Source organism: Ostrea edulis, chromosome 4, assembly GCF_947568905.1.
Source record: "Ostrea edulis chromosome 4, xbOstEdul1.1, whole genome shotgun sequence".
NCBI lineage: Eukaryota > Metazoa > Mollusca > Bivalvia > Ostreida > Ostreidae > Ostrea > Ostrea edulis.
Window position 1 is genome coordinate 51568476 of NC_079167.1, and position 13229 is coordinate 51581704.

At 35.9% G+C, this 13229-nt stretch overlaps 1 protein-coding gene across 8 annotated transcripts in view; it reads right to left on the reverse strand.

Moving 5' to 3' along the window:
• Nucleotides 1-2471: 2471 nt before the first annotated feature.
• LOC125671542 (RUN and FYVE domain-containing protein 2-like) overlaps nucleotides 2472-13229 on the reverse strand; it is a 51982-nt gene continuing 41224 nt past the window's right edge. For all 8 annotated transcript variants that reach the window (XM_048907319.2, XM_048907317.2, XM_056162894.1 and 5 more), the window contains 4 exons: nucleotides 8838-8967; nucleotides 7096-7190; nucleotides 5090-5216; nucleotides 2472-3612 (listed from right to left, as the gene is read on the reverse strand). In XM_048907319.2, coding sequence (XP_048763276.1) covers nucleotides 3469-3612; nucleotides 5090-5216; nucleotides 7096-7190; nucleotides 8838-8967 — 496 coding nt within the window. In that variant the 3' untranslated portion in view covers nucleotides 2472-3468. The remainder of the gene's footprint in view (nucleotides 3613-5089; nucleotides 5217-7095; nucleotides 7191-8837; nucleotides 8968-13229) is intronic.

Below are 13229 nucleotides of genomic sequence, written 5' to 3' on the forward strand. Positions count from 1 at the left end.
AATGAAATCAGAATTCAGAAATATAAAAAGGGGAATTTTAAAATTATTTCAGATACAATTGTTTATTATTATTTTAGTTTTTAGTTTAACGAGACTCGATATTAGGGCGCACTTGTTGAACATCCGGTGTAGTCCGTTTACACCTTATAATGAAAAGATGAAGATAGCAAACAGTGATCGATCTCCTAACTCCTATAAGGAATATAAAATTAAGAGTTGGGCAAACACTGACCCTTGGACTCACCAGAGGTGGGATCAGGTGCCTTGAAGGAGTGAGCATCCCCTGTCGATCGGTCACACCCGCCGTGACCCCTATATCCTGATCAGGTAAACGGAGTTATCCGTAGTCAAAATCAGTGCCAAGAACGGTCCAACAATTGGTATGAAACACGTCAGACTGCATTTGACCCAACGAAAGGTTGTATTGGCAAACTAGATCATTATAAAGAGCATAGAATTTGCGAAATGCTGACTTTAATCGAGTCTGTTGAAACCCCATTACCATCTACTTGTGTGTCAGTAGCTTGCCTCGATTTAAAAACTGACCGTACGTAGAGCAAGCTCTTGCGTATCGAATCAGTTGAGAGATATAAACACCATATGCAGGTGATAATGGAATATTGCTACACAAATATGGGAAGTTGACGATGGAGAAGCTGAAATTATCCAGTTTGTCATACAGTTGAGTTGTTAGTTTGCCGTTAATGTCTACTTTCAATAAAATATCTTATATCATTGAATTCCTGCGTAGCCGTCTCAAAAATTTAATATCGAAAAATAGGGCATCGCTAAACTTGTACATGATATGCCCGCATACATTATTGACCCAGGAATTTGAACACGTAAATCCATATCCAAGGATAATAATTTGGATCAATATAAAATGTTCTGAGTTGCAAAATCAAGGTCTTTGCAAAGACAAATCTAAGCCCATGGACTATAACTTCTTCATACATATGGCTAAGGTTTAATTTTTTTCCACAGATAAACAGACAAGGTACTTGCATACAATAAATAATCTAAGTCCAAGGGCCTTAACTTCTTCAAAAACAGTGGTACAGCATTCCCCGTGTAATATGCACATCTCCACATTGTGATCTTTCTTTGTACATGTACCAAGTTTCATCAAAATCCCCCAAACGATTTAGGAGGAGTTGTGAAGACAACGTATTTTGAATAGAAAAAAAAATCCAAGTCCAAGAGTCATAACTCCTTTCAACAAGAGGCCCATGGGTCACATCGCTCACCTGAGTCACCTTGGCCCATATCTGAAGACTTTCCATATATATTTGCATGTAAAACCTTAGTCCCTATTATGGCCCAAATTACCCTTTGCAAACTTGAATCTACACTACGTCAGAGAGCTTTCATGTAAATGTCAACTTCTTTGGCCCAATGTTTCTTGAGAAAAAGATTTTTAAAGATTTTCCCTATATTTGTATGTAAAACTTTGACCCCCCCCCCCCCACTTGTGGCCCCATCCTACCCCCCGGGGACCATGATTTGAAAAAACTTGAATCTGCACTATGTCAGAAAGTTTTCTTATAAATATCAGCTTTTCTGACTCAGTGGTTCTTGAGAAGATTTTTCCTATATATTTGTATGTAAAACTTTGATCCCCTATTGTGGCCCCATCCAACCCCAGGGGACCATGATTTGAACAAACTTGAATCTGCATTATGACAGGAAGCTTTCATGTAAATCTCAGCTTTTCTGGCTTAGTGGTTCTTGAGAAGAAGATTTTTAAAGTTTTTCCCTATATATTTGTGTGTAAAACTTTGATCCCCCCTTGGGGCCCCATCTTATCCCCGGGGGCCATGATTTGAACAAACTTGAATCTGCACTATGTCAGAAAGTTTTCATGTAAAAATCAGCTTTTCTGGCTTAGTGGTTCTTGAGAAGAAGATTTTTCCTATATATTTGTATGTAAAACTTTGATCCCCTATTGTGGCCCCATCCAACCTCAGGGACCCATGATTTGAACAAACTTGAATCTGCATTATGTCAGGAAGCTTTCATGTAAATCTCAGCTTTTCTGGCTTAGTGGTTCTTGAGAAGAAGATTTTAAAAGTTTTTCCCTAATATTTGTATGTAAAACTTTGATCCCCCTTGTGGCACCATCCTACCCCCGGGGGCCATGATTTGAACAAACTTGAATCTGCAATATGTCAGGAAGCTTTCAGCTCTTCTGACCCAGTGGTTCTTGAGAAGATTTTTAAATGACCCCACCCTATTTTTGCATTTTTGTGATTATCTCCCCTTTGAAAGGGACATGGCCCTTCATTTGAACAAACTTGAAAGCCCTTCACCCAAGGATGCTTTTGGCCAAGTTTGGTTGAAATTGGCCCAGTGGTTCATGAGAAGAAGATGAAAATGTGAAAAGTTTACAGCCGGACGCCGGACAAAATGTGATCAGAAAAGCTCACTTCAGCCTTTGGCTCAGGTGAGCTAAAAAATTAAAAGGACAAGAATGATTTACTGATATTTATTTTTCCATTTATGATTTGAAAGGAAGTCGGTCATTATGATGATTTATTTTCCACATCCTTAATACATTGGCATGTAATAAATTGGTCCATATTCAGTCACATCTTAGTACTATCAACATATTACACAGCAGTAAGAACACAGGGGCCATCCATGCATAAACGTATCATCCCAGCACTGTGGTAGACTCAAAAACGTGTCATCACAGCACTGGTAGACTCCATTAATGTGTGTATCTAACGTATCATCACAGCACTGTGGTAGACTCCATTAATGTGTGTATCTAACGTGTCATCACAGCACTGTGGTAGACTCCATTAATGTGTGTATCTAACGTATCATCACAGCACTGTGGTAGACTCCATTAATGTGTGCATCTAACGTGTCATCACAGCACTGTGGTAGACTCCATTAATGTGTGCATCTAACGTGTCATCACAGCACTGTGGTAGACTCCATTAATGTGTGCATCTAACGTGTCATCACAGCACTGTGGTAGACTCCATTAATGTGTGCATCTAACGTGTCATCACAGCACTGTGGTAGACTACATTTAGTGTGTATCTATTCCACTGTATAGGAAACAAAATATACCAGGGCAAATAAAAATATATGAATTAAAATACATGTATTGCATATCATGGCTTTTGAAATTATAACAAGCAAACTGTCCATGAATACTAGATGAAATATGAAGAGCATACAAATAAATGTACAAATGTATTACACTGGGGTGACAAACCCTGTTCGGATATGTCTGGAGTATAGAACTGTAAGCTGGAATGTTTTTTTTTAAATGAATGATTGCACCATACTTTTGCTGAATGGTTGTCATGGGAAACATCTGTTAAAGTTCTACAAAAGGTTCATATCATTTCATCACCATTCAGACATCTTGTAGAGCTCTCTTGTCAAGATATATTTAATATCTCAAGGTATCGGGCATTGTCAACATAGTTATATGACCACTGTTGTACATTGTCAATTTCCCGTTGATGAGTATCGCTGAAGAAGTACGGTATGACAATTATCACACACACGCACAGGCTTGGCTGAGGATGGCAAAGGCATTTTATTGTCCGAACACTCGTTGCAAAATATATCTCCACAATTCCGACAGTGGTGCTGCAATGAAAATAATGTGAATTTTATTACCTTTGTTATTATTTTTTCATCCTTACAAAAGTATTTACAATCCCCATGTTTTTGCCTTTGATACCTTTACCACTTGTATTGATAGCCATTTCCTCGTGAATGTGTTGCAGTGAACAAAGCATGTATGAATCTTGATAATATAGCATGTCTATTCTAACAATTCAAAACTCTGACAGAAATGAAAAAGTAAAAGGGGAAATATAGAAAATAAATTTCATTTTTGAAAATACAAGAGGGTAACTTCATGAAGTATGCTGGCGTGAAGCATCACAGTTCATACCCTCATGTATTTTCAAAAATGAAATTTATCATTCAAATAAAGACAATAATGTACAAGAGGTATGGTGTTCAATTTAAGCCACAAACATTCATTTATTATTATCATATTCATCTTATTGGGAAGTCCCAACCCCTTTAACTGCCCCTGGAACATTTTCCAACACTTAAAAATTATGAGCCCTCCCCCTTTTAAATACTGTAAAACTTACCATATACTAATAACAGCTACTTTGTCTTTGAGTATTTACTATGTTGTGTTGATGATGTGAAATAAGTCAATGAATAAGACCTGAGTGGATTATATTATCATACAGGACAGTATAACAATAATTCATTTAAAATTTGATATTGAAACATTTCTTAAAGTCAACCACTGGAAATAATTCAACACTTTAAGCTACCCCTTTCCCCATTATGCAAGTGCTTGGGGCGCTCAATAAGATCTTAGATGAGTTAAATTCAAGTGATCACACAATGATATCTATTTGCACAACATAAATATAACAACTAAGTGGATCAACAAATCAACCACTTTCCCAGTTCACAATTGTTTAATCTAGGCAAGAACATTTTTCTATAGTATTAGTCAGCAAATTTCTTTTCTGCTTGGTAAAAATACAACCCCTTCTCCCATGTACAGCAGTAATGATATGTGATAGAGGTTCCTATTATTAATTGGCTTCCATTACAACAGACAAGGTGTGTGTGAAAGATCTTCCATGTTCCAGGGGATTCCCCATACACATACACTGTATACAGAATGCAGTTCTAAGCTATATATCCTAGATGTAATAATGGAACACACAAGTTTATTGCCCCTGAGCAAGGGATTTCATGGAGAATGTATAATTAGCAAAATTCATAGCAGAAACATACTGTATACAGGGTTATTTTTGCCCTGTGTTATTTTCGCCTTTCTACACTTGCAGACAGTTTTGCCCCGTTTTAAATTTGCCCAGACATAGTTGTCTTAAAAGAGAGATATGAGAGAAAACAGTTTTGCCCACTCTTAAATTCGCCCAGTGACAACGAGGGCAAAAGGGACGAAAATAAAACGGGGGTGAATATTTCCCTGTATACAGTAATGCATTACAGAAGCAGCCTAACCAAACATGAAACGAAGCAGAGTCATTCATCTGGAAAACAAGGACATGGCAAAATTTATTACCCGTCTTCTGGAAATAGAGAATTCTTTACTACAGCCTTTACAATTTGTGGCCTCTTTATCACTCATCCACTGAGCCTCCTTTTTCACCTGCTGGGCTTCCCTCATGTCTTCCACGCGCAACTTGGACCTGTTTACGAAACACAGCTCCCAGTGTAAATAAACATTATCATATCATATACATTATGTGTATTTACAGATTATACAATCTACATAGTGTGACTGGGTATCACAGGAACACATCCCAAACCTTAACTCTCCTCTACCGTATCCTTTCACATTTTGAGGCTACTAAAGGTGGGCTAAAATAAATTCTACATTTTACATAGGAAGTGAGCACCGGACATGCTGCAACTATACTTTTGGCCAATCTAATATTAATTTCCTGTCCATCATAATAAGGCAAAACTTGGGAAATGGCACTTTTCCCATACTCTGTTGCTACAATAATGGTATCCTTGCACTCATACAATTTCAAAGCTTGAACTTGTTTATCCTTCAACTCAAAATGAACTTGCTATTTAGCATAATTCAGATCATCCTCAAATATGCTTATCTCACATGTTTCTTTACTCATACTTTCAGTGACACAATGTTTTTGTTTATTTTGATGTGAATATGAATTAAAACTATGAGGGATATATCTGAAAAATGGGTTTGTTGGGCCATTGGCCCAAGAGTGCTAAATGTTATGGGACAGGAGTATGGGGACTAACTTAAGCCCCCCTCCGCCTGGGTCCAAGGCAATGCCCTGGTGAGGGAGGGGTTTATGGTGTAAAGCCCTTGCTCCCTCATTGTCTTGAAATACATACAGATCTATAGGTTTTTGACCAAAAAGTCCTTTTGTCACAAAATGTATTCCTTTCCAAATCTTTTCTAAAATTATCTGACATAAAATATTTCATTTCGATAAAGTTAGGTAACAAATATATATCTGGGGCAATACAACAAGTACCGCATTAGTGTCTACATAATTATAGGATCTTGCACTGTTATGCTTAAAACCTTACTTCCCTAAGTGAATAATTTTGCCTATTAATTAGTCAGCCCTGAAGTAAAATCTAGGATGTATTGCATCACTTGTATTTGTAACCCAAAGTTGGCAGGGGGGGGGGGGGGGGGGTGTCAGCAGAGAGAAAGCGAGAGAGAGAGAGAGAGAGAGGTAGATCTTATGCACCAAGAAAAAAGGTGTCAGCAGAGAGAAAGCGAGAGAGAGAGAGAGAGAGGTAGATCTTATGCACCAAGAAAAAAGGGTCAAGATGTGAAAAGACTTGAATCAACACTAAATGATGACACTTGTATATTAATTTGACATATTGCAACCTTGTGGTTTTTAAAAAGGTTTTTAAAACACCCACTTTAGTTTTAAATCATTTCCACCATGGAAGAGGGTATGGTCTTCTATTCTAAACATGAATTCCATTCACTTTATGATGCCTTGTACTGTTTACAGATGACATACACCATCCAATAGAGAAACAAGGAAAACATTTCAATCAGAAAAAAGCTCATTTGAGCTTTCAACTCAAGTGAGCTAAAAATTAACTATCTATTCCTATGTAAAAATTTAAACCCCTCTTGTAACCCCACCTTACACAACAAAATGATGGTGTGCACAAAAATTGTCAAAGAATCTTACATTTTCAAATTTAGAAATTGTTATGGTTCTGCCCTTGCTCATGGGGTGATGGTCTGAATAAACTTGAATCTTCATTATATCAGGAAGCTATTGTACAAATGAAAAATTTACAGAAAACAAACAAATTTCTATCACAAAAGCTCATTTGAGCTTTAAGACAAAGGGAGCTAAAAGAATTAGTTTTTGGATTCAAATTTAGTATTAAATTTTTTTTGTTTTTTTTGTTCTTCTTATTTTATTTGGCCCACTTTAAAGAAACCTACATACATGGTTGATGTAAAATGTAGAATTCATCTAAGTGGGCTCACATAAAATGTAGAATTTATCTAAGTGGGGTTAAGGAATTTTTCCTAGGAACTCCCTAGCTTACTCGCTTAAATGAGATCCCAGCTCTGCCAGTGTCTTTTCTTGTTCCTCACAGGTTTGCTGAATCTCACGATGCCGGTGTTCTAAGGTAGTGTACTCCTGAAAAAATAGAGACCAAATTTACTTATTACGAATACGTGAGAAAATACCAACTGTCCTCAATAGCAAGAGTTCCATGGGTCACAACATTCCCTTTGCTTACAGGATATTGAGACTCATAAATGTAGGATTCTAAGAGAGTCTTGTTATCATTTATAAAACAGTTTATGTACCCGCTCTGGCTGCAGGGTCACGGAACGAACAAAATTGATTCTACACTACATGAGGACACTTCCATATTAATTCAATTTGAAATGAAGGAATATAAAAACAAGAGGTGTTTGTAAAACACATACCCCCCACCCCACCCCAGGTGCAAAATTGAAAAGGGTTATACACATGCATCATTTAATTGATAGTAGTATCACCAATTCAAAATATTGAGCAGACAATACCTTCTTATGTCAAGAGTGGATTGACCATGTGACCTAAAAACCAATAGGGGTCATCTATAACACAGTAAAACTTACCTTTTCTAGATGTTTATATATAGATCTGTCTGTCTATAACACAGTAAATCTTACCTTTTCTAGATGTTTATATATAGATCTGTCTGTCTATAACACAGTAAATCTGACATTTTCTAGATGTTTATATATAGATCTGTCTGTCTATAACACAGTAAATCTGATCTTTTCTAGATGTTTATATATAGATCTGTCTGTCTATAACACAGTAAATCTGACCTTTTCTAGATGTTTATATACAGATCTGTCTGTCTATAACACAGTAAATCTGACCTTTTCTAGATGTTTATATACAGATCTGTCTATAACACAGTAAATCTGACATTTTCTAGATGTTTATATACAGATCTGTCTGTCTATAACACAGTAAATCTGACCTTTTCTAGATGTTTATATACAGATCTGTCTGTCTATAACACAGTAAATCTGACCTTTTCTAGATGTTTATATACAGATCTGTCTATAACACAGTAAATCTGACATTTTCTAGATGTTTATATACAGATCTGTCTGTCTATAACACAGTAAATCTGACCTTTTCTAGATGTTTATATACAGATCTGTCTGTCTATAACACAGTAAATCTGACCTTTTCTAGACGTTTATATACAGATCTGTCTGTCTATAACACTGTAAATCTGACATTTTCTAGATGTTTATATATAGATCTGTCTGTCTATAACACAGTAAATCTGACCTTTTCTAGATGTTTATATACAGATCTGTCTGTCTATAACACAGTGAATCTTACCTTTTCTAGATGTTTATATACAGATCTGTCTGTCTATACAGTAAATCTGACATTTTCTAGATGTTTATATATAGATCTGTCTGTCTATAACACAGTAAATCTGACATTTTCTAGATGTTTATATATAGATCTGTCTGTCTATAACACAGTAAATCTGACATTTTCTAGATGTTTATATATAGATCTGTCTGTCTATAACACAGTAAATCTGACATTTTCTAGATGTTTATATATAGATCTGTCTGTCTATAACACAGTAAATCTGTCCTTTTCTAGATGTTTATATACAGATCTGTCTGTCTATAACACAGTACATCTGACATTTTCTAGATGTTTATATACAGATCTGTCTGTCTATAACACAGTAAATCTGACCTTTTCTAGATGTTTATATACAGATCTGTCTGTCTACAACACAGTAAATCTGACCTTTTCTAGATGTTTATATTTATGTAGGTCTGTCTGTATCACAGCCAACTTTTCCTTTTCCTCCTCTAGAGATCTCTGAAGTGTCCCCCTCCACTCTCTCTCTATTTTAAGGTCGGTCTCCAATGCTGTCCTGTTAGTAAAATTGTTAAGAATGGAATCTTGTCATCATTCACACAAATTAGAAGATATGTGTCCCTACAAACAAAACTATGTTGCAGGATCTAGTAAATGTTCAACCAAACCCCTATCTTTACTCCTCATAAATATAGCAACTGCTGTCAAGGAGAAACTTTAGATTATTGTCCCACAACATATTCTAGTAGTGGTATAATCAAATGTGGATTTTCATTAATTTCAAAGAAGTTTTTAATTAGTAAATTTGAAATCACCAAACTTTTCCACAATCAACAGCATCAAAATGTATGACTTTTCAACACTTTATACTACCATTCCTAATGATAATTAAGACTGGGCTTTTTGACATCATAAACAGCTTCTTCAATGAAATTTAAACTTGGAAATATTCATATCTTGTGATCAGTCACTCTAAAATCACTTTGTTAAAAACCATTCTGATTCTATGCACAAGTTTAATATTAAAAAGATGCTGGAGTTTCTTATTAACAATATCTATTATAGTCTCTGGAGATCATGTCTTCCAACAATCTATTGGAATTCCCATTAGGACAAATCCTGCTCCTTTATTAGCTGTAGTCTTATTCAGAAATTTTTATACGAGAAGAAGAAATCTCTTGCTTATGGCCTTCAACTCCACATCAATGCTTTATTTATTAACAATATTCTTTTTCATTCATCATCAATTCAATATATCCCAATGAGAGTTTTTCACATCTGTTCCATATTTGGATGTTTTACTGGACATTGGCATTGGTGGTAAATGAACTACTCAACTTTATGACAAATGGGATAATTTTCCATTGTCAACTTACTATATTCATGTAGCAATATTCCATTATCAACTGCACATGGAGTTTATGTCTGCCAACTGATTTGATACATGAAAGCATGTTTTACATATGATCAATTTCTAAAACAAGGCAGGCTACTGACAAATAAGTTGATGTTAACAGAGGTTTCACCTAGTGTTGTTCTGATAATCAATTATCATTGAAAATCAATCGATTATTTTATTTTCAGCAACAATCAATAATTTTTTTCAGTAATCAATCATCAGAACACTAGAGCAATCCAGAAATTTCTCCCTTCCGATTTGGTTTTTAATGTAATAAAACACATCACTAATATGCTTGAAAATAAAGCTAATTCAAAAGAATATGACAAGGTCTTTAGCCTAGATTTTATCTACAAATGGCACATGAGGACAAAAAGGAGTGCAGTATGAAGAAATTGGAACAAAGTCAAGATGGCAGCAAAAGACAGGGTGGTTTGGAGAGAGTGTGTCATGACCTCCTGGAATTGAGAAAACTATGTGAGTACACGAGAGTGAGCAAACTATAGGAGAAAAACTATTATCACCCAAGAAACAAGAAAGCCATTGTTTGGAACTACTTTTATTTCAAACAAGAGGCCAACAGGTTATATAGGTCACCTGAGAATTAGTTATAAGTATCACTAGTCCCAAGGGCTATGAAATCTATCATTATTCCTGTTCTGCATTTCTAAATTTCTAATATTTATTAGCATTCAGCAATATAAAACATGATGTGCTCTTATAAACACAAATGCCCTAAAAATGCCCGTATTGATATTAGATTTTATATGATATGATGTTATATTAATACAATATGAATATTTTGGACCCACCCTAAAGTAAGAACCCTTTGGATGTGAAATTCATAATTTTAGTACATTCCTTTCTGCTTAATTTAATAGAATGAAAGAAGTAGTGTTTCAAAATCACCATGATCATTTTGGCTCCACCCTCCCATGGATCATGAAATTTACAATTTTGGTAAAGGAATAGTTGCTCCTTCTAAATATATTTTTAGTTTCAATTTAGTGTCAATAGCATTGAATATATGATTTAAATGTTTTAGACATAACAAGAGGCTCATGGGCCACATCTCTCACCTGGGCTCAAATTCAAAGATTTTTCCTATATATTCGCATGTAAGACTTTGATCCCCTATTGTGGCCCCATCCTACCACCGGGGGCCATGATTTTTACAAATTTGAATCTGCAATATATCAGGAAGCTTTCATGTAAATCTAAACGTTATTTTTTTTGGTCCAGTGATTCTTCAGAAGAACATTAAGAAATTTTTAATGATTTTCCCTAAATATTTGTATGTCAAATTTTGATTCCTTATGTGACCCCATCTTACCCCCCAGGGGCCATGATTTTTACAAACATGAATCTGCACTATGTCAGGAAGTTTTCGTGCAAATGTAAACTTCTTTAGCCTTATGGTTCTTAAGAAGATTTTTTTAAAATTACTACTATGTAAAACTCTGATCCCCTATTGTGGCCCCATCCTCGCCCCAGAGGTCATGAATTTAACAAACTTGAATCTGCACTATGTCAGGAAACTTTCATGTAATCTCCGCTTTTCTGACTCAGTGGTTCTTTAGAAGATTTTTATAGATTTTCCCTATATATTTGTATGTAAAACTTTGATCCCGCTTGTGGCACCATCCTACCCCCCGGGGGCCATGATTTGAACAAACTTGAATCTGCAATATGTCAGGAAGCTTTAAGGTAAATTTCAGCTCTTCTGGCCCAGTGGTTCTTGAGAAGATGATTTTTAAATGACCCCACCCTATTTTTGCATTTTTGTGAGTATCTCCCCTTTGAAGGGGGCATGGCCCTTCATTTGAACAAAGTTGAAAGCCCTTCACCCAAGGATGCTTTTGGCCAAGTTTGGTTTTGATTAGCCCCATGTTTATGGAGAAGTCGAAAATGTAAAAAGTTTACAGACAACGGACAACAGGCAATCAGAAAAGCTCACGTGAGCTAAAAATTTGATTCTGTCCTAATGGAATTCCAAATATGAAAACATTGTCACCTTCAACATAAAAACAACAAGAGGTACTGTGAGCAATGCTCACTAAGAAACCCCCCACTTACCCCAATCTCCCAAAGGGTGTTGTTAATAGGTATAAATTACCTCTTTCATGAGTGTAAAAATATGGTATGCCTTTGTAGAAGAAAATGGAAGATATAGTCCGAACACAAATCCATGGCATAAACCTATAATTTTGACCTCGAGATCAAAGGTCAAGGTCATAAAGAGGTCATGAATGTACATGACACATAGTCTCATGGTGATACACCCATGTCTTATGGTATGCCTATGTCAAAACCCTATAATCAATTTTGACCTTGAGGTCAAAGTTCAAGGTCACATAGAGGTCATGAAGGTATCCGACACATCGTCTCACGGTGATACACTCATGTGTCAAACATGGTATGCCTATGTCAAAGTACAAAGAAGTCATGGCCCTGACACGAATCCATTGTAAAAACCTTTTAATTTTGACCTTGAGGTCAAGGTCATATGAAGGTACATGACACATCGTCTTATGGTGATACACTCATGTGTCAAATATGGTATGCCTATGTCAAAGAACAAAGAAGTTATGGCCCGGACATGAATCCATTGTAAAAAAAACCTTTGATTTTGACCTTGAGGTCAAGAGTAAAGGTCATATAGAGGTCATGAAGGTACTCGACACATTGTCTCATGGTGATCCACCTGTGTGCCAAATATGGTATGCCTAAGTCAAAGAACAAAGAAGTTATGGCCCGGACACGAATCTGCACAGACAGACAGACGGTCGGACGGACAGACAGACAGACAGAGTGATTCCTATATACCCCCCTGAACTTCGTTCGGAGGGTATAAAAACCGTTATACCCACTTTGAACAAAATATATACCAAACACATTCAAAGAACTAAATTGCTCATGATATATCATTTGTGGGCGGGAAAAATTGAAATAGTTTTTGCTTGATATTTCTGGACAATGACATATTTGCTGATTAATCCTTAGTTTTGCTGAACGTTTGGGAAAATGTGCCATTACATGTAAAGTCTTTTGACATTGTGATACAAAGGTATTATAAATTGGGATTCCAATACCCCTCTCTAACCCCATGAAATAACTGAATATTCACAACAATTTTAACTAGAGATTGTTTTTATGAAAAACAAATGTTTCCCAAGCTCCATAAATTGGAAGTGCTCCAAATGAAACGTTTAATGTACTGCATGGTATGGAGGAGAAAGCATGAGCAGGAACATAGACAATATGAACTCCCATAAGCCACATAGGAAAAGTGTTCACAAACTATTTTACACCCCCCACCCCTTAGATCCACTATAACTTTAAGGACAACAATTGGATCCTCCTGTCCCTGCAAAATGCACATCTGCAAATGGCATTAAAGTATCGTACAAAATTTCAAG